At 44.7% G+C, this 22,014-nt stretch overlaps 1 protein-coding gene across 1 annotated transcript in view; it reads left to right on the top strand.

Moving 5' to 3' along the window:
- CTTNBP2 (cortactin binding protein 2) overlaps positions 1–22,014 on the top strand; it is a 147,007-nt gene that overhangs the window by 106,149 nt on the left and 18,844 nt on the right. Inside the window, exons 12-15 of the mRNA XM_055314477.1 lie at positions 1,764–1,859; positions 3,650–3,729; positions 14,786–14,872; positions 14,955–15,054. Of these exons, the coding sequence (XP_055170452.1) occupies positions 1,764–1,859; positions 3,650–3,729; positions 14,786–14,872; positions 14,955–15,054 (363 nt within the window). The remainder of the gene's footprint in view (positions 1–1,763; positions 1,860–3,649; positions 3,730–14,785; positions 14,873–14,954; positions 15,055–22,014) is intronic.

The following is a 22,014-nucleotide window of genomic DNA, read 5'->3' as shown; positions in this document are numbered from 1 at the left end:
TTCAGAACTGTGTTGGGAGCTTTATACGCAGCACTTCAACGAATCCTTAAAACAGGTTCATTTTACAAATAACTAAACTAGTTACAAGATGACTTGCCTGAGATCACAGAGCTAAGAAGTAAAACGGGATTCAAATCCCAGTCCGTCAACAGCACTATGTTGCAAAAGAATAGTCAAGATTGAGGAGAGAGGGTGAGTTTCACCATGCTTTTACTAGGTCAGCTTATTCTATCAGAAAGTGTTCTATTCTATTAACTAATATATGCTAAGTCACTTACAAAATGTGTATTTTATTAGTTTTTAAGGCAGATTAATCCTGACAACTTAATTTTATGAATCTCCGGCAAGAACATTGAAATACTTACTAAAGAGGAATTATTATATGGTTAAACCGTTGCATTAAGACAGTGTCATAAATTATTCTCAGGAACACATTCTGCCCACACAATGGACTATTACTCAAGGTGTGGTTGTGACCAAGGGGTCTAATAAATGCAGTCAGCACAGACTTGTTTTGAAGAAAATGGCCCTTCATCACCAGCCGTCACCCAGCTAATCTGGAAGCAAGCAGGCGTAAGCAAGTAGATACCTACCACCATCAGAGAGATCTACCTGTGTGAGCCGCGGATGCTAAGGCCCGATGCTTCCAGTGTTCATGCTTATCACCGAGGTGTGGGGCTCCATAGCAGCATTTCAGACACAGACATCACTGAGTTGTGTGGTTAAAGAGCTTAGCTTAGTGTCTGTCTGTAGCTGCTTGACAATGAGCAACTATGACGTTAGTTACTAATACATGTATGTAAGTGACTATACTACGTTGATAACCTATCCAGATTAAAGGGGCCCAAGCCAACAGATAACCGATGAGTTATAGGTAGGGCATGCATGCGTGGTCAGAGTATTTATGGATTTAAGATCTGTGGAAGAGGAGGAATGTGACAAGTCCTTACTATGAATCCCTCCCTGGAGTAGACACCTGTGGAGTGGGACCCTTTCTGAGCAAGAGTGAGCGGAGGGCCCAGACTCTGAGAACGCTTGGCTTTATTTATTCTGAGCTCCTGAAGTTACCTGGGCTTTTTTTTTTTTTTTTTTTTTCCTGGAATCTAAAAATTTGTTGAAAAGGGAACAGATCATAAAGGACCTGTTACCTCATCTAAAGTACTTGGATTTTGCAAAGCAGGCACAGCAAGAACCATGTAAAGATATTGCCCGGGTCCGCTGGTGGCTCAGTGGGTTGAGCATCTCAGCTCAGGTCATGACTGCAGGGTCCTGGGATCCAGCCTGCATTGGGCTCCCTGCTCAGCGAGGAGTCTGCTTTGCACTCTCCCTCTGCCGCTCCCCCTACTTGTGTGCGCTCTCGCTCCCTCTTGCGCTCTCTCTCCTTCTCTCCCCCCTTCCCTGTCAAATAAATAAAAATCTTAAAAAAAAAAAAAAGTTATCAGCTTTGTTCCTAAAAACTTAACCCTAGAAATATTGAGTAGTGGTTTTGCTCTCCAGATTTCTATCTTACTCCTTAAAAGCTGCTCTGGAGGAGCCTGTAGTTGGAGGGCCTTCCTTCTGACCTTCCATAGTGTGTTGGGGAGGTAACATGACTCTCACATACTCTGCGCGTGCCCTTGGCAGTTTAAGCTCTGGATTCCTTACGGTTCGCACGTAGGAGATTGCATGTTGCCCTTATAAGAAAAAAATTACTTTAAAGCTTCTTTGACATCTTATTTCCTTTCTTTCTTTCTTTCTTTTTTTTTTTTTTTAAAAAAAACTAGGAAATGTGCCATGGTCAGCAGGTCAGAGCTTTTCCCAGTCCCCGTGGGACTTTATGAAGAAGAATAAAGCCGAGCAAGTCACTGTGCTTTTATCAGGTAAGGATGGTCCAGACTGAGGTGATCTTAACCGAGTGTTGGCTTCGTGATTGGCTCGCAGTGCCCGTTCTTAAATCTGCGTCTCTGTCCTGCCTTCTCTAGCACTGCGTGTACGACTCCCTCTACTAAGTAATCAGATGGTTGTTTTTTTTTTTTTCCAAACATTTGATTAAGGAGAAAAAAACTCAAAAGCTGTATTTCTGAACCTGTGGTATCCATCCTGATTATTGATTGCTGTGACTGTGTTTTTTCCTTTTTAAGATTTTTATTTGTTTGTTTGTTTGTGGGGGTGGGGGAGGAGCTGAAGAAGGAGGAGCAGGTGGTGACAGGGGAGCCTTCTGCGGGGCTCAGTCTCACGGCCCTGAGATCATGACCCGAGCTGAAATTGGGAGTTGGATGCTTAACCAGCTGAGCTACTTAGGCCACCACCGCTGAGCTTCTGGTCACCTCTCTTCTTAGGAGTGAACCAGAGGCTAAACTTGACATGCTGAGAGAGTGACAAGAGACCGTGTTTTTTTTTTTTAAGATTTTATTTATTTACTCATGAGAGAGAGAGAGAGAGAGAGAGGCAGAGACACAGGCAGAGGAAGAAGCAGGCTCCATGCAGGGAGCCTGACGTGGGACTCGATCCCGGGTCTCCAGGATCACGCCCCGAGCTGAAGGCAACGCTAAACCACTGAGCCACCCGGGCTGCCCGAGACCGCCTCCTGTTACTCTCGAGTCTAGTGTATGGTTATCATAACGGTACAAGGTGATGTTTCGTGAGCACCTGCTTTGTGCCAGGCCCTGTCGTTTATAGCACGAGTATAAAAGTTCAATGACTCCTTGTAACAACCCAGTGAGATACGTATTTGTTTACCCTTCCTTTACGTACGAAGAAACGAAGGCTCAGGTTAATTTTCTGTTCTCTGTCTCCATAGCTGGTAAGCGTCACAGGTGTACGCAGTTTCTCAGCCCTTCGCCCTGAAAGGGATTTCCTCATGTATTTCTCACATCTGGGAATGGAGTCTTGAAAAGTTCAACTAAGAAAGTTATATTCTATTCTTTGAACCACTTAATGAAGTCATAAAAAGGGGGAGGAGACTATCCCAGGAAATTCCTGCAGGCTTGAGCACTGTATTGAGAGAGTAGCAGAACTTGGAAGGGGAGTGAGGGGGATAGAGTTTGGGAAAGGACGTAAAGGGTAACCCCCAGAGCCGCAGTAATGCTCCCCAGGCCAGAACTTCCGAAGGGCTGGGATTGCCTCTGAGACCGCTTGCTTATGAACAGTAAAGCAGTGACTCCAGGGATTGGAGCAGACACTAGCTACAGTACTTGAGCGAGGATCTGGAGGCCCTGGCTATGATAGACAGGAGGTGGTTGGGCTTCCGGGGGGAAGGAAGGGCAGCTGGGGAGCCCCGGGGAGGCCAGGAGCAGTGGCCGTGGACCAGCCAGTGCAAAGCGGTAAAGACACCAAGGTACCACTTGGCCAGATGTCCGCTCTGCGGATGTAAGTCAACAGACATTGTTGTATCTTTTATGACAGGTTTTGTTGTATTTTGATCATTTGTATTTAATAAGGAAGAACCAGGGCGCCAGGCTGGCTCTGTTGGTTGAACGTCTGGCTCTTGATTTTGACTCTGGTCATGATCTCAGGGTTGTGATGTTGAGCAGCATGTCAGGGGCTCACGGGCTTGGAACCTGCTTGAGATTCTCTCTCTGCCTCTCTTCCCTCTCTCTCTCTCTCAAAAAAAAAAAAAGTACATATATCTGGAAGAACCAATTTCCTTCTGTGTATTGCTTTCTCATAGGTCCTCAAGAAGGCTGCCTCAGTAGTGTGACTTACGCGTCAATGATCCCTCTTCAGATGCTACAGAACTACCTCAGGCTGGTAGGTGGTGGCTGCCAAGAGTCTCTGATGCTGGAATACACTGGGTGGCCCGTTTTCGTGTTTGAGTGTGAGCCCCACTCACCCTGTGACCTTTCCCAGCAGCCCCTTCCCAGGAAGGCGGCTGGTCACTTAGTTCTGGATTCTGGATTGCTGTCACAGCCATCCGGGTGTTCACCTGTGACCTGTGAAGTGTTACGATTGGAGCAGGAGGAGATGGTCTTTCTCAGCACAGACTTGACATCAAGGAGCTGCTCGTCAATATGGAGGAGAATGGCTATAAATCTCAAGATGCTTTCCTTTAAACTTTTATACTTTAAAACTAAGTTAAACAGGCTTATATTAGTTAAAGTATTGATTTGGCCACTTCAACAGAAACCAAACAGTTAGAGCTTCAACAGTCTAGACGTTTGTCTTTCTCAAACAGGAATCCCAGCAGGCGAGAGAGCCGGCCAGGGGATGTGAGGCAGGGTGATCCCTGCAGGGTGTCAGCACCTTCTCTCCCAGCGGGCCACTGTGACCTGGAGAATTGCTTATGTGGGTTTGGTGGAAGAGAGTCACCAGGTTCTGCCCAGAGGGAGGAGAGCCTGGAGGGGAGGCCCTTCCTTTCTGGGGAGCTGCACACTGTTCCTACCCCCAACCCACTGACCAGAATTGAGACGTGTTCACGCCTGCCTGGGACATGTGATCTTTTGCTGGGCAACCACGCACCCAGCAAAAACTAGTTCTGTTGTTAAGGGAAGAAGCATATGATTATGGGGAGAAAGTAGCAAATCCTAGACAATGAGTGAATGTAATGCTTTGCATTTGTCTAGTACTTTCTACATGCCAGACAGTGTGCCCGATGCTCCTACGTGTCTTAATTTATTTCTCAAAACATCCCTACGAGGTAGATAGCATCATCCATCTTATAGATAAGGAAATCGAGGCCAAGGTGACGTCATAATGTACCCAAGGCCGCGAGGCCAATGAGCAATACAGCTAGGACTGTGCAGTCCCTGCGACATGCAGGGGGCTCTCTGCGAGATCTGTCCAACTAAAACTACTGTTGAAGGTATGACACTTGAAAGCAAACATTCATTTTGCTCGCTGCCTTAATTTGGAAAGGGAACAAGCATTTTCTTTGTAAAAAAAAAAAAAAAATGAATGGGTTTACCTGTGGCCCTTTACAAAAATTGTTTCTATTAACTCTAAATGGATATCTTTGTTCCCCATGAAAAGACGTGTTCAAAATCATTCTATTGGTGTTCTTGCTACACTCAGAGTTGGGGGGGGGGGTGACCTTCGTAAGAGTAGCTACAGTAGCAGGGGAACCTGCAGAGGCTTTACAATTTCGAAGAGATGATGTCTTGTCAGTGGGAGACTTTCACTAGTTTTCTTTGTTATGTATTCCTGAGTAAGCCGAGGGTTGCATGCAAGTGGGGGAGGGGGGTGCTGCCTTCCACCTGGGCCTTAGTGACTCTTGAAGCCACCAGACCAGTTGGTTTTCAGGAATGAGAGCCTAGGCTCCCTGTAGAATGAGCTGGTCTTCTCCCCCTTGTCCCAGCTTCTCTGTACCAGGCAAGGTTCTGGCTCAGGGCTTCTCATTCACTTGGATGATAAAATGCACAGAACCGTGATCCAGAAGTTTACACCTGCACATTAGGCTTGAGTGAGCACGTCTGCTAAATGCAATGCCAGTAGTACATTATACCCCGAATATTCCAAGTGCATTTATATGTGTGCCTCTTCATGCAGAAGGCACGGTTAACTACCTGTGATCAACAAACCAGAGACTGACTAGTCGTCAGTCCTATTCTCAGTGAGTGTACACGAACGGCTTTTTAAAATTCAACAATTAACCCCTGGATGAAGATAGCAAAAATTCATCATGCATTTTAGCAATCACTTCAAGATTCAAAGTGACTCGGGCAATAATACAAGTATCATGGTTGTGAATGTTTCATCTTCCATATGAGATGATAAACCGCCCCCCCCCCCCACAACGCGTTGACACATTTCTGTATTCTGCTGAATTCAGTTGTTCGATGACTGTTTATCGCAAGCCTTCTAAATGCAGACAGTGTTTTGGAAATGGAGGATATACTTGTGTGTAAGGTGCATTCCCTGACCTCAGGGAGCTTACGTTCCAGTGGGGGGGGGGGGAGACAAATAAGCAAATGAGTAAATGCGTCTGTAATGACGTGACCGGTCAAGTATACAAGTATATGGAAAAGTGCGCAAATATAAAGGAGAATAAAGCAGGTAAGGAGATAAAGATCTAGTGGAGGCGGTGGCAGAAAGAGTTTTTGGGTGGAGACCTTTCTGTGGTGACCTATGGACAAAGCTAAATGAAGTGAAGGTGGTAGCCTTGTGAAGGGTGTTTGCAGCACCTGAAACCACAGGTACAGAAGGGTCTGTCCCGGCAATGAGGTCTGAGACATGACCAGAAGCTAGATCACATGGGATCAGGGCAAGGACTTTGAATTTTATTCCGAGTGTGAGAAGAAGCCACCGGTAGGGCTTGAGCTGGAGAGTGACCTGTCCACCCAGTGCCGTAATCACCGTAGGCCCATTGAGAGCTCTTTGAATTGTTGAAAATGTGTACCACATGCAAACCTAGTAATATCTGGCTTCGTTGAGGATGACACGTCAAGCTCTGTGGTCAGATACGTAGATTGTTTCATTTAATCACTCCATTGGGGTAGGTATTTGTAGCCGTTACTCCCATTTTACAGGTCAGTAAGCCAAGATTCAAAGTAATTTGTCCAAGGTTCTCCGCAAACGAGTGGTTGAACCTAAGGAGTTGAACCTCGTCTGTCTTCCAGCCTCATTCATGTAATAATAGTTTATCCTGGTTATTAACCTCCCGGTTAAGAAGGAATTGTAGTAAACAGTTTTAACTGTGTGTGTAATTGTATTACCTAAAAAGCACGTATTAAAGCCTTTATGCAGAAAACCACATGGAGTGTGGTTTTTAAATCAGATTTTTTTTTAAATGGTGTTATTTTTTTAAAAGACTTTCATTGTATAACTACAATAATACAGATCTTAAATCTCCATTCTGACACCTACTAAGGAAACCTCTCTAACTCGAGTTTTGAATCGCTGATAACTTAGTATAATAGTTGAACTTTGCGCATTAACTCAGACTTTTCCTAGCCAGTTGCACTGTTTATTGGCTTATTTGCAACCTTTTTTTTTAATACGTCAGTAACTATGAATAATTATTATATTAGACAAATACTTGAATAGATCATCATAATCCAAGCAGTACTTTAAAATGTAGGCCTCTGAACCCCCGGGACATAATTGTTGAGATTCCACGGCCTGTTAGCCATCCACCCCAATACGTGCCATGCTAACCGTCCAGAATCACAACTAGGAATTTCTACCTTGATAGAGTCTCAGAACAAATCTGCGATGTTCCCACAAAGATCATGTTGTAAATGATGATGGTTAGGTATCTAAGTCTACAAATCTCCATCAGCTCTGTTAGCAGGTGGCAGGCCAGTTCAGGGCATGGAGGAGTAAATGTGGGTAAGGTCTTAGCAGAAGGAGGAAGCCAGTTTCCTGGTGTGAGGAAGGGTGGCCCCGACCCCAGGGAATCTTTTGGCCCCTAGGACAGCTGCAGAAGATCCTGAGCAGCAAGGCAAGCGTCAGGCCAGAGGAGGTCTGCCCCAGGAAGAGTTTATGAGTGCGAGAGGCTGGGTGATAAGGGAGCAGTTCGATCCAAAGGTACATCTTAGGGCTGTTTGGGTTTTTGGATTTTTTTTTTTAATAACTACAATACCCAAACTATTATGTCTGTGTGTTACTAAATGAGGGCCTATCTTTATTTGTAGTTAGTAACCAAGTTCAATCTCGGCTCTTAAAGTTTCAGGAAGCTAATTTTTTAAAAACCTATGTGGTGTGTCTCTCTCCGTAAATCGTAATTTATCTTGAATTCCCATTACCCTTGTATGCCTGTTCTAGAATGAGGGACCTCAGCATGTGGCTACAGCCCTCCCTCTCTACCCTGAAGGACTCCAGCTTTTCTGTAGGCCAGATGCTGGATGTGCCAGTATTGTTTGGGAGGATTGTATATGAATACATTAACAGTAACCATGTTGTTTGTGGCTCTAAAGTCATATATAAATTCGTTAAAATCAGTGTCAGAAGAGGTAAGAATGTAAGTCCTGACTCTAAAGCCATGACACTTTAAGCTAAAGCCATCTCAGCTTTATTGGCTCAGTAAAACCTTTTATTTTTTATTCTTTCCTGACTTCATCTTTTCACAACTAGGCCTAAAACCGTCTCTCGACAGTAGATACTTTCCCTCGGACTCTACAAGTGCTTTTAAATAATGCCGCCATCTGAAAACACATCACAGGTGCCCCCTTGACCATAGAGGAGAGGGCACCTCCTCTGGGACACTCCATCCCACAGAGAAACGCTGTGGAGGGGAAAACAATCAAGGGATGGATGGGCCTTTGTTGAGCTCACTGTTTCCATTTAATCCAGAATCATTTGCGTCACAAAGCGCTAATTGAGATGTGATAAGAGCTTCCTGAATACGCTGTGGAGACCCAAGAATAAAAGGGCTTGGTACTGATTGTGATAAAAAGGCCAGTGTCCCTTTACTAATAAGCAAAAATACGCCACTGCAAACACGCACTTAGGAGTCGTGGTGGTGACTCTAATTCACCTTTGGGAAGTTGAGTCTGATTTCCTCAAACAGCAGGCCTCCCTTCAAAACAATTAAAATATTTACCTTCCGCTTCCCAAAATCTCGTCTGTCTGCCTGTCTTCCTATCTATCTTTAGAGCCCTCTGCTGGAAGCATGAAGCCTGTGTATTTATAATACCTCAGATCTTGCTGTTTGGAGAAATGTAATTTTTAGCTAGAGCAGCTAAATGTGTTTTCTTTGCGTAGCTTCGCATGTTTGCATCAGTCTCAGTAGAGCCATAGGCTCTTGGTAATTATTTTGGTGCGGTGGTTTAGATCTTAAATGGCAACCAGCACAACGGCATCCTTTGATGAGTTAAAGCAAAATACCATCAACAAAAAATTGATAATATCCGAAATGAGGAAAAACCTAGTGGAATGCATGCATTAGAATGTAAGCAGGGCCTGGGAGTCTGTCTGTACGCCTGTTTTTTCCCTTTATTTCCTGATTTCTATTTTACCTTATTACAGGAAGGGTATTAGACTCTGTGAAGACCAAATGCTTACTGCTAGTGAATGGCCTTTTCAATGCAATTTTAAATAGAATGTTTCCTGTCTGTGTTTTGTAAGAATCTACAATCTGAGAACAAATGAGGTGTTGAAATTGAAGACAGCTTATCTATGAAATCGGGTCTCTTGCCAGTTACGGGATTTCAAAATCAATCTTAAGACAGTGAAGGCAGTTTGACAGGATGGCTGTAATGAATAGAGCACTCTTGTTTGCAGAAGTGAGACAAGATTAAATAGCAATCCTGGTTGAAAATCTCAGGGGTAGCATATTCAGTAAATCTTGAAAATCTGTATCCTGTTTCACTGGTATGAAACAATCCATTCCTTGTGAGAGGATTTCTACCCAATAAGTCATGGCAGTTTGGGATTAATTTGGAGAGTGGAAGACTTCTGGTTTAAAATTGCACTTGGCTTGCAATACCCAACACAATTTCCCACAAAAGTGCTTTTGAAAAGTGACAAAACTTCACAATAGCAGAGGAGAATAGAACTGCGGTCTCCTTTTGGCAAGAATCTGGACAAAAAAAAAAAATCATTTTTTTTCCAGTCCCCTTCAGGAGCAAGAGAGTATTTAAACCCACTTATTTGAGGCCTACCTGAAATGAGGCAGGAAAACACTTTTATTATTTTTCTATTACCATCTTACGAATGATTCAGAAAAGCAAGGTTGATACCAGTTAGAAAATTGGATGTGTGTCCTTACTGCATAGTCTGTGCTTTGGGCAGCAGGATGACATTCTCCTCCATCTACATTCATTCAGAGATTAAAGCTAGAAATACCTGAGCAGGAAGTTGGTGGGTGGGTATTGGCAAGGGTGCTCATCTGGGGAGTGTATTATTTAAGCATCTTGAGCAGGTTGGGTGCTGGAACACCCCGCTTCCCGGGGCTGCAGTCTACCTCGGGCATCGTCCCCCACGGTGGACAGCCCAGGTTCGGCCCGCGGCACCCAGGGCCCCATCCTGGGGTGTGACCGGCAGGTGTAGACAGCCGCCCACCGTCCAGCTGATGACCCAAGGCCAGAACCAGCTGAAAATTTAGTGGAAAGTGGGTGAAGCCAACGACGGCCCATCCATCCTGCTTTACTGCAGGTTCTTCCTGCAGTAAAGGTATCACAGAATGTAAACACCGGTAACAACCTCCTACCCACGGAGGAGCACCGCAGAACAGAATGGAGCCGTCATTCAGAAAACACAGAATGTGTTATAAAACACATTATCTTATAAAAGATCTTATAAAAGATCTCCTCCTTATAAAAGCAGGAGATAAAATGGAGAAGAATTTGGAAAATCATATTCCTTCCCTAGACAATGCCAGATCAACCGCAGAAGCAAGGCAAGAAAGCCATGGAAGAGAGCAGGCTAAGATGAAAGCAAAAGTGTTGCCAGGGAGGTGGCTGGGGTAAGGCAGTCTAAGAACTAAACATGCAGTGACGTCGCGAAACGTGTACTTGAGACGACGGTAAAGAGCGTCAGTGCTGGGAAAAGACCCACGGAAGGAGCTCTCCCCAAAGTAGAAGCAGAGGACCAGAGAGTTAAGATGATGGTGGTGGTGGTGAGGGGACGGATACACTCTCCGAGGACAGAGAGGGAACTTCAGCATTATTGGTCTTCCTTCAACCTAAAGAGAATTAGAAGAGAAATTACCAAAAACAGAAGAAAAATTTTCTAAGCCAAAAAAAAAAAAAAAAAGGGTGGGATGTGTGTGTGACTGTGGATTGAAAAATTAAGCATGTTACGTTTGAGATTGGGAGAAAGAGATCACAACCAGACAACTGGGTGACTTTTTAAAATATAAGTACAATGTGTCCATCCCCTCAGCCTCCCCATCTCTTAGGTACCAATGAGAACAGATTATTCTTTAATGATGATTCCTTAAGAATCATCCATACCCTCACTGCCTGGAAACAGAACCTTGTCTGAACCTTCTAGGATATTCCCTTTCTCATGTCTGGGGTAATCCCTGTGCCAGTCTTGGTCCTTGCTGGCACTACTGCCATTGCTTGTCTCATCCCCAGAACCATAGAAGACAGCCCAGGCCAGCTACTGTGGGGCCCGTGGCTCCAGGTCACTGATGTTCCTTGGGCAGCTGTAGCCACTGTCCTCTTTCTTTCCGGTACATCATTCTCCTTGATGCTGCCCTAGCCTTAGCATAGTGGAATAATGCTTGTATTCAGGGAAGATCTCTGGTGGCTACCAGGCATGATATCTTTCAGAGCCTAAGAATCGGTCCCAAGTCCCACATTTGTGGTCCCCTCAGAGAACCACTTGCCTTTTTAGCTCGTGATCTGACACCCAGCAGTCAAGCCTCTTTCCTGTAATGATGGGCCAGTGGCATGTTCTTCACCAAATCTACCCCCAGCCACCCTCAAGGATGTTGCCTTCCCCTGGGACCTCAAAGAGGCCCATCGTTACAGGAAAGAGGCTTAGAGCGTTCAGGGTCTGTTCACATTTGACATCTATATTGCTCTTTTGTGCTTGTGTGCTTGTCTGGACACATGAGCGGTATCACCTCTACTGGTTAGGTTGTTACTTCACCCTGCAGATCTTTCGTGTTAGATCTTTCCAGGAAGAAAGCTGCTCCCAGGCATGTAGGCTGGGAGTGGGAGCTCAGCCCTGGCAGACAGTGACTCCCCTCCACATCTCACTCCAGACATCACCCTTTGCCCCCTGTAGATGGCCACTGGCTTTCTGTTCCAGGGCATCCTGTATCTCTATATGTTCTCAGGCAAGGCCACCCCACGTGAGGCCTTAAAAAAAAAAAAAAAAACTTAAAAAAAATTCCTGTAAGCATCCAGGCAGATTTTCTTTTCTAGGGTGTAAAAGTGATCACTCTCTATGCAGATTTCTTTGAAATACTGAATTCCAGAGTGGAACAATATAGAGAGTTGATCCAGTAATCTCACAGTCATGAAGACATCTTTTATGAAAGAAGCCAAAGGTAATTCTCTGATAGGCAACAGCTGTAAAAAGATTACGCTCCTATATCCCTCTTTAAAAATACACAAATATACATACACATACACTTATCAGCTATACAAAGGAAAAAGCTAAAAGAAGCATAAAAATATATTTTTTTTTCCTCCCAAGATTTTATTTAAATTCCAGATAGTTAACATATAGTATAGTGTTGGTTTCAGGAGTAGAATTTAGTGATTCATCACTTACCTATAACACCCAGTGCTCATCCTAATACTACTCTCCTTAATGCCCCTTACCCATTTCACCCATCCCCCCGTCCCCCCTCCCCTCCAGCAACCCCCAGTTTGTTCCCTATAGTTACGAGTCTCTTATGGTTTGCCTCCCTCTCTGTTTCTCTTATTTTTCTTTCCCTTCCCCTACGTTCATCTGTTTTGTTTCTTCAGTTCCACACAGGAGTGAAATCATACAGTATTTGTCTTTTCTTGTAACTTATTTTGCTTAGCATAAGCGAAATGGAACCCTCTAGTTCCATCCATGTTGTTGCAAATGGCAAGATTTCATTCTTTTTAATGGCTGGGTAATATTCCAGTGTGTGTGTGTGTGTGTGTGTGTGTAAGCTGCTGTACGTATGGGGTTGGACCTAGTTTCCCCTTCTCCATGTGCTGGGGTCTGCACAATAATTAACACTTGAAATCCCACTTATGGAAAGTAAGTATATGTATGTACTAATACGCGCGCGTGTGTGTGTGTATGTGTGTATATATAAATCTCCCACATATTCTTTATCTATTCATTCGTTGATGGACATTTGGGCTCTTTCCATAATTTGACAATTCTAGATAATGCTGCTATAAACATCGAGGTGAATGTGCCCCTTCCAATCAGTATTTTTGTATCCTTTGGTCAAACACCCAGTAGTACAATTGCTGGGTCACAGGGTAGTTTTGTTTTTAACTCTTTGAGGAACCTCCATACCGTTTTCCAGAGTGGCTGCCCCAGTTTGCGTTCCCACCAGCAGTGCACGAGGGCTCCCCTTCTCCACATCCTCTCCAACATCTTTTGTTTCCTGAGTTGTTCACTCTAACCATTCTGATAGGTGTGAGGTGGTATCTCATTGTGGTTTTGATTTGTATTTCCCTGATGATGAGTGATGTTGGGCATTTTTTCATGCGTCTGTTAGCCATGTGGATGTCTTCTTTGGAGAAAGGTCTGTTCTTCTGTCCATTTCTTAACTGGATTATTTATTTTGGGGGTGATGAGTTTGATAGATTGTTTATAGATTTTGGATACTAGCCCTTTGTCCCATATGCAATTTGCAAATGTCTCCTCCCATTCCGTAGGTTGCCTTTTAGTTTTATTGATTGTGTCCTTTGCTGTGCAGAAGCTTATTATTCCTAAAGAAGTCCCAGTAGTTCATTTTTGCTTTTGTTTCCCTTGCTTCCAGCAACATGTCTAGTAAGAAGATGCTACGGGCCGGGTCAGAGAGGTTGCTGCCTGTGTTCTTCTCAAGGATTTTGATGCTTTCTTGCCTCACATTTCGGTCTTTCATCCATTTGAATCTATTTTTGTGTCTGGTGTAAGAAGGTAGACTAGTTTCATTCTTCTGCGTGTGGCCATGCAGTTTCTCCAGCACCATTTATTAAAGAAACTGTCTATTTTCTATTGGCTATTCTTTCCTGCTTTGTCAAAGATTAGTCGACCATGTAGTTGTGGGTCCATTTCTGGGTTCTCTATTCCGTTCCACTGATCTGTGTGTCTGTTTTTGTGCCAGTACCGTGACCACAGCTTGATGTTCACAGCTCTGTAATAGAGCTTGAAATCCGGCATTATGATGCCCCCAGCATTGGTTTTCTTTTTCAACATTATTTTGGCTATTCAGGGTCTTTTCGGGTTCCATACAGATTTTAGAATTGTTTGTTCTGGCTCTGTGATAAATATTGGTGTTCTTTGATAAAGATTGCGTCGAATGTGTAGATTCCTTTGGGTAGTATAGACATTTTAACAATATTTGTTCTTCCAATCCATGAGCATGGAATATTTTCCATTTCTTTGGGTCATCTTCAATTTCTTTCAAAAGTATTTTCTAGTTTTCAGAGTATAGATCTTTTACCTTTCTGGTTAGGTTTATTTTTAGGTATCTCACGGTTTAGGGGGCAATTGAAATGGGATTGATTCCTTGATTTTTCTTTCTGCTGCTTTGTTATTGGCATAGAGAAATGCCGAAGATTTTTGTATGTTGATCCTGCGACTTGGCCAAGTTCATGTTCTAGCAATTTTTTGGTGGAGTCTTTCAGGTTTTCTATATAGAGTATCATGTCATTTGTGAAGAGTGAAATTTTGACTTCTCGCTTGCTGATTTGAATACCTTTTATTTATTTTTATCGTCTAATTGCTGAGGCTGGGAAGGGAAGCATAGAAATATTTACAGTGGTTGCTTCTCGGTGCTGACACTATCCGTGGTTTGTATTCTATTTTTCCTTGTATTTTCCAGAATTTCCTTAATGAAATTCATTGCTATTTTAAATATCACTCAAAAGCAAAATAAACATTGGGAAAATTCAAACTACAGAGCATCTACAGGAGGTAATAAAAACATTTGCAAGGGACAAAATACACTTAAGAACCATGTTCCCAGCCTGCGTGCCGAACCTCGCTATGGAAGATACAGGGAAGAAAGAGTAGCTTCTTAATACAGTGTCAGCTCTTCCTATAAGTAAATACTGCATAAAATACTATATAAATATATAAATACTATATTTGCCAGTATTTCACATTAAATTGAAAGACTTCAAGTGCCGAATGAACAAAATGAATCCTGAAATTATTATTTTTAATGTTTTCAAAGGACAATCAGAAAGGAAATTTCCTGCTTGGGTACTGCTTTTTTTTTTTTTTCCCTCTCCTTCACATTTTCACCTAAGATTTCCTCTTGGTTTATTAATAGGTCGAGCAATACCATAATGTCATTTTCCATGGCCCAGAAGGAAGCTTGCAAGACTACATAGCACATCAGCTTGCACTCTGCATGAAGGTACCCGTTGCTTGCATATCCTCTCCTTTTCTCTGAGAATTTGAAAGCATGTAGAGAACTAATCACTGATTCCTTATCACAGCACAGACAAATGGCTGCAGGATTCACCTGTGAAATAGTGAGAGCCGAAGTGGATGCTGGTTTCTCCAAGGAACAGCTCGTAGACCTGTTCATCAGTAGTGGTAAGACCATTCCAGCAAACTGAATTGTCATAACTGAAAGGGCATGATCTTCAATGATGCTGTTGAAAGGAAATAAGGAAATAAACTTTCTCTCTTGGGGGGGGGGGCAGATTTAGGGTGACTTTTCAATTAACAGTGTTGGGATGAAAATGGGGAATCCAGATGAACACACAAAAAAATTATTTTCATGTATCTGTCATTGCATTTGTTGCGCATCCTACGTTCTCTTCTTTTTCCTCCCATCTTTTGTGTACAAATCATCATCTGTTGTGAACATACTATTTAACTGGCACCAGAGGTATACTAAGGGAGGAGGGGGTGTTGGGAGCCACCCACCCTTGCAGGACTAAGTATTCTATCAGTGATGCTGTTCAGAATTGCATGGTGATAATAAGAAGTAGATAGGTTTTTAGTAAATGATATTATTCATAGATTTTCTACCATCAAAGCACCCCTCATTGAAGCACCTGAATTAAACTTTCTCCAGCTAACCATTGGCGTGTCGCTGACTGGCGCTTTGCTAAACACACTGCGTGCATTCATTAACTCGTTTAATCTCCACAGCAGCCCAGTGCATGTAGGTGTCATTTCTGTCTCAAACATGAGGAAAGTGGCACAGAGGGGTTTGGTATCTCACCACAGCTACAGGGGGGGCAGAACCAGGATTAAATACGCTTATTAATACGACTTCTTCATGCATTTTCTATCTTAGTTAGGCTCCAGAGTCCACCACGTTTCACCCCAGGTGGAATTAGCATACCCTGCATAGCACAGTAGGACTAGCAGCTCTGGCACAAAACTCACATGGACTGGACTCCAGTCTCCAAGAGCTCAAAGCTGCAGGGACCCCTGGGGAGGGGGTGCAGTTGCAAGATCAGTGATAGATGAGCTGAAATGCACATTTAAATCTTTTAGGTGTTTCTCATCTTTGGAGCCACTGATCGAGGGAGATAACCTCGTGGCTAGGTCAGTATTGGGAAGGAGGAAGTGCCAGCAGCTAGTAAGTCAAGAAATAGAGTTAAGAGGCAGGCTTGGGGAGGGACTGAGGGTTCTAGGCCCGCATTTTAAGGACAGGAAAATCCCACCAGAATCGGCATAGGATGATGGTGCTTGAGTTAGTCTTTGTTCAGAAAGTAGTGAAAGCTGCAGAAGGCTGTTTTCCCTGCTGCTGTTACTAATAATCACTAACATTTATTAAGCTCTGACTCTGGTAGGCCCCGTTCGAAACACCCTGATTTATAAACATGAAAAAATCTGAACCAGGAGGTTAGAGTACCCTGACCAAAGAACCCTCTGCAAGGACACAGCCAAGCAGGACTCAGACTGCTGAGCCTGTCCTTCATCACTGCCAGCCGCTACTCCGCAGGAACTCACCTGTGCCGAAATTTCTATCCCCCTATCCCCCGCCGCGCCTTGGTCTTCCAACAAAAGCCCACTACATTTTTTTCCCCAACGTTCAGTATTGTCTTACCTCAAAGTAAGAAGCTGACGTATTTTGTTCTCACCCTGTCGCAGCAGATAGCAGTTACAGATTGAATTCTTCTCTCTGCTCTGAGCTTAGAGAGCTAAGAAAATTAGCAGTGAATGAGGTCGTAAGGATGGAGACAGCACAGCACTGCTAAACCTGGGGGAGCGTCTGAAGCATTCCTCCTCCTCCTCCTCAGCCTCTCCCACTTGAAACTCGGGCTTGTCAGCAGACTCGACAACCTGAATGTCCACAGGGACCAAGCGACCTCACCGAAGGGGAAAGGCGGCGGGCAGCGGGCGGCGGGAGCCTTGTCTCCATGTGCAGGAGGGCAGCAGCTCTGAGCTGCAGCAGCTGGTTGCTGATGGCACGTAGATCCAGTGTCATGTGGTCTTGTGACTTTTAAGAAGTTAGAAATCCCTTTTTATGTGAAGATGTCAGATTTTCTTCCTTCGATGTTGGCACTTATTTCAGTTTTTAAAGCCAAATGAGGACCATGTAGAACTCCCAGATCTCCCCATTCATGGACACCCCCATCTTTGTCCCTCCTGGTCCACGGTCAGGTCCTGCCAGACGGGTCCCAGGCAGGCCTCTTTCTTCCTTCCCGTTGGTACCATCTTACCTTATGTCCCCTCTGCCTGTATCTCTTCTACGTTCCCGTGCATGGCTACTCCGCCTACTGCTTCTCCTCCTCACACATCCTTCACGGGCTGTCGGACCCTTAGGTAAAAGCTGTCTGTGATTCCTGCCCTGCACACGCTTCTATCGCCCACTGAACTAAGCGGTTCATTGGGGCCATTCAAGGCCTTCCATTCAAGGACACTGATCCACCTCATTGGCTTATCTGACCCTTTATTATATTTTTTTAATTGAGATATTATCGAGACATGCCATCGTGTGAGCTAAAGGTGTACAGCATGTTGATTTGATACACGTCCATATTAGAGTAATTACTATACCATTAGCTTGTACCTCTCCTACCTCACACAATTACAATTTTCTTTTTGTGGTGAGAACATTGAAGGTCTGATTTCTTAGTGACTTTCAGGTATGTAATACGAGACTGCTAACTGTGTTTAATGTACTCACCATGCAGTACATGAGCTCCCCAGAACTTACTCATCTTATGTAACTGGAATGTCGTATCTTTTGATACCTCCCCCTTCCCCTCGCCCTGGCCCCAAGCCCCTGCTCTGTTTGCATAGGTTTGGCTTTTTTTAGATTCCACATAGACCTGACATCATGCAGTGTATTTCTTTCTCTGTCTGACTTAACTCTTAATGCCCTCAAGGTCCACCACGTTGTTCAAGATGGCAAGATTTTCCTCTTTCTCCTCGAGTAAAAAATATCCCGGTCTACGTATAGACCACATTTTCTTTATCCATTTATCTGTTGACACTTAGGTTCTTTCCATATCTTGAGTATTGTGAATAATGATGCCGTGACAAAGTGGGTGAAGATTACCCTTTGAGATCCTGATTTTGTTTCCTCTGGCTGTATACCCAGAAGTGAGATTGCTGGACAATGTGGTATTTTGAATTTTTTGAGGAACCTCCATACTCTTTTCCATAGCATGGAAATGCACCGACTTACATTCCCACCATCCCTGCTCAAGGGTTCCCTTTGCTCCACGCTCTTGCCAGAACGTGTCATCTCTTGCCTTTCCGATGATATCCATTCTGACTGGTGTGACGTGATATCTCATTGTGGTTTTGCTTTGCAGGTCCCTGATCATTAGTGATGTAATGTATCTTTTTTTGTGTGTGTGTGTGAGGTATCTTTTCACGGACATGGCCATTTGCATTTGCAATGCCGTCTTCAGAATCGGACCCTTTTAAAATAGATTTCTCCACTCCAATAGAATATGCTGTTTCCTCTTTACATGTCCTCTGTTTTTCTACTGTCCAGTCTCTGTTCACGCTGCAGCTGTCATCTAATGATAAACAAGCATTCCCCACATGCATTGTGCCTACCAACATGGCAGGTGCCATGCAAAATGTTAGTCCAGTACTGATCAAAACAGACATGGTTTCTGCTGTTTTGGATCTACAGAAAAAGCCCCTGTTAAAATTCTCTAAGAACCCCTCACATGCAGGCTTCTCTCATCCCTCCAGATACGATTTGTCCCTCTAATGGGCATCAGTAGACTGCTTATGTGTCCACCTGACTATAGGTCAAGGTGGTGTGGGGAATATTTGAGCTTTGGCCGAGGCCCACGCACACAGGGTGAGCTCCTTGTAGGCTAGTACTGTACGTTATTCTTCTAGTTTTCCTTGTACACTGATAGCTAGTAAGTTTTGGCTGTATTCACCCACGGTGAATCTCCTGTTAGAGGAAATCGCGCAGGCAAAGGCAAAGGGAATGCCTGTCATGTGTCCTCTTCGGGTGTCCACAAGTAGAAGCAGCTCTTAGAGTGAATGTAGAAGGAGGTAAGATGAGAGAGTGCAAAAGTTGATGGTGGAGAAGGTGACGATAGGGCATAAAGATAGAGTGGTTCAGAGTTTTAAAAAATGAAGGTTTTGGACAGACTGAGCCAAAAAAAAAAAAATCCCCATTGTAACCATCCTCTTGTGTAGGAAGTGGTATATCCACCTTTAGTGGGAACAGAATTTTATTCTCTATTCAGCTCAGTAATTTATAATTATCAAATACCTTTTTTCTTTTTAATAATAAAAGTAAGATGCAAATGCAGATTCATCTGCTAAGATCTTTTTTTAAGATCTTATTTACTTATTTAGAGAGAGAGCACACGAACGAAGGGGAGGGGCCTGGGGAGGGGGGAATCAGGTTCCCCGCTGAGCAAGGAGGTCCATCCCAGGACCCTAGGATCATAACCTGAGCTGGACACAGACGCATAATGGACTGAGCCCCCAGGCGCCCCCCATCTGCTAAGACCTTAAATGCAGCAGCCCCAGGAGGGCACCTGAGCATTGCTGCGCATTCCTCAGTGTGCCTAGTTCTCTGTGCCCAGTCAGCCCTGAGTTCTGCTGAATCTGGTCCCTGTCTCCCATTTCCACCTCCCCTGCTCTTCCCCCTCCACCCGTCATTTCTTGCTCAAGGGACTATGGAGACCTCATCCCTAACCCTTCTGATCTCCTCCGGTCCCTCCCTCACTAGGGTCTGCAGCTCCCACTGGGTTCCTTGCGCAATGCAGAGCTGCTCTTGTCATTTCCCTGCCTTTACACGCAGGTGGCTGCAGGACAAACAGTACAGTTCTCTGAACGGATGTCAAGAAGCTTGTAGTCTGGCCCCGGAGCTTCCCTTGCAGCTGTCCGTCCTCATCTCCTCGAACTCTGTCCATCATGCCCATCGTGTTCTCCCTAGGACCTGCTGCTATTAACTGGTGACTGGTGGAGAGCTCGTGGAGAGAACGCCCTGCCTGTTGAGTAGAGTAGATGGGGCCACACGGCTTCCGGGTAGGGCAGAGTAATCTCACGGGAGCCAAAGGGAAGAGTCGTCGATGGCTGTGGGGTCACTTCTGCAGGAAGCGCATAACAGGGAATGTTCTTTTGGCCAAGAAGTGATGAGAAAGGGCAGAGAGTAGAGGAGTCAGAGGTCGGGATGAGGCAAAAGGTGTTCTGAGGCTCTTCCGCTGCAGTTTTTAGAATACTGAAGAAATACGAATCATCTTGCATTTTTATCAAGTAATTAAGTTGATCAAATCCTATTACTATAAGTGAAGGATATACCAATTTGTAAGGAATACATTTATTCCTGGCTTTTAACCTACATTCTCTACAAGAAGAGATTGAAACTACTTGAATGAGGCTGGGCAAGGATGCTGAACTTTGACCTTCACTATGCACAGAACACATATTTGCTCGTCTGCATGACGGCAGAAGAAAGCAAGCGGAGAGAGTCACGAGAATGAATAAAAGAAATACACGAGCAAAATATATATAAAGGAAGAGTAATAGATGTGTTTTAAATAATTAGCTTTAAGGGGAGGCCTGGGTGGTGCATTCGGTTAAGCATCTGCCTCTTGATTTGGCTCAGGTCACGACCTCAAGGTTGTGAGCTGGAGCCCCGCATGGGGGGGCTCCGTGCTGGCCATGGAACCTGCTGAAGATTCTCTTTCTCCCCCTCGTTCTGCTCCTCCCCCTGTGCTTTCACTCTCTATTGCTCACTCTCTCAAAAAAGAAGAAGAAGAAAAAAAAGAACCTAAAACTTATATAGAGATTAAAATGGTTCCCACGAAGAAAGGAATATGGAACAGAAAAGCACATTTAAAATAAAACACCTAGCACTGACGTAACCAAGGGTTATTTTGTGCTTATTTTAAAATAACATAGTCCTAAAAAAAAATTAAGAAAAATAACATCTTCCTTTTCGTCTTGCCTTTTGTGAGAGGTCGTCACAGCCCACGGGCCCTGTTGTTTGCTAAAGAGGGTGTGAATGTGTATTAGAATTGGGTCAAATTTTTGCCTCAGTGTAAAGTACGTAGTTCGGTCAGCAAGACGGATACTTTTTAAAATTACATGTGACAGTAAGTAGTAAAAAAAAAAAAAAGTGATTTTGAGCACGAGATTGGTATGTTAAGGTAACACTTTGAATTCTTGAGAGGACTTTCCTTTTGGGAAGTAATAGAGGTAGAATGACCGAAATAACAGTAGGGGAGTGTGGTCATTAGAGAGCACATAACTGAGTTTAGCCCCTTGGGCCCTGCATGTCCTGAAGCTCTTCGAAGGCTTGCGCCTCCTCATCTGGGCTCGGAACCTCCGCCTCGGAGAGCCTCGGGCTAAGTGGACGGTGGAAGACAGGCAGGCCGGGAGGCGGTGGACTTGTGGGCACTTTAGACACAGGCAAGTTTGGATTTAGCTGTAAATGTAATAGCTTAATTATTCTTAAACCATCGAATGTTGCCCTGGAACAGACTCCCCAGAATCTTTAAGACCAGTGTGTCCAGCACTGGGCTGTGGCCCCGAGCCTAGTCCAGGAAGTGTGTGATCACGATCACCAGTGTGCAGCAGAGGAGCCAAGCTGATAAAGCCGGTGAAACTGGAAGAAATAAAAAAAAAAGGACAAAAAGAGTAGCTTCATTTCCAAAATAGAGCTTTGAAGAAGCTTAAGGTAAGGGAATGGAGCTGGCCGGCTTTGTGGCAACAGGTTAAAAGAAATCTCCGGCCACAGCTGGGGCGTGGGTCCCCGCCGGGCCGTCCCCGGGACCAGAAGGCCTTCCCCTTCCCCTACCCCGCCGCCCGCGAGGATGCTGCGCCCGGGGGGCAGGTGCATGTTACAGGCGCCGGGGCTGCGTGGGCTCGGGACGGGCGGTGAGGCGGCATCGCCTGGGGGGCCGCACCTGCTCCCCGGGCCCGGGGAGGCCGACCCCCGCGCCCGCACCTGCCCGCTCCCCAGCAGGTAGAAGGGGTCGGTCGGTTCATCGGTCGTTCAGGGAACTCTCGACCTCCCCTCCTTCCACCACGAGTGTTTCGGAAGGGACACCGAGGGCCGCGGGCAGCGCTCCCCCGGGGGCTGCGTGGAAGGGGCGGCGCCCG

Source organism: Nyctereutes procyonoides, unplaced genomic scaffold, assembly GCF_905146905.1.
Source record: "Nyctereutes procyonoides isolate TBG_1078 unplaced genomic scaffold, NYPRO_anot_genome, whole genome shotgun sequence".
Lineage (NCBI taxonomy): Eukaryota > Metazoa > Chordata > Mammalia > Carnivora > Canidae > Nyctereutes > Nyctereutes procyonoides.
This window is presented reverse-complemented; position numbering and strand designations above follow the sequence as displayed.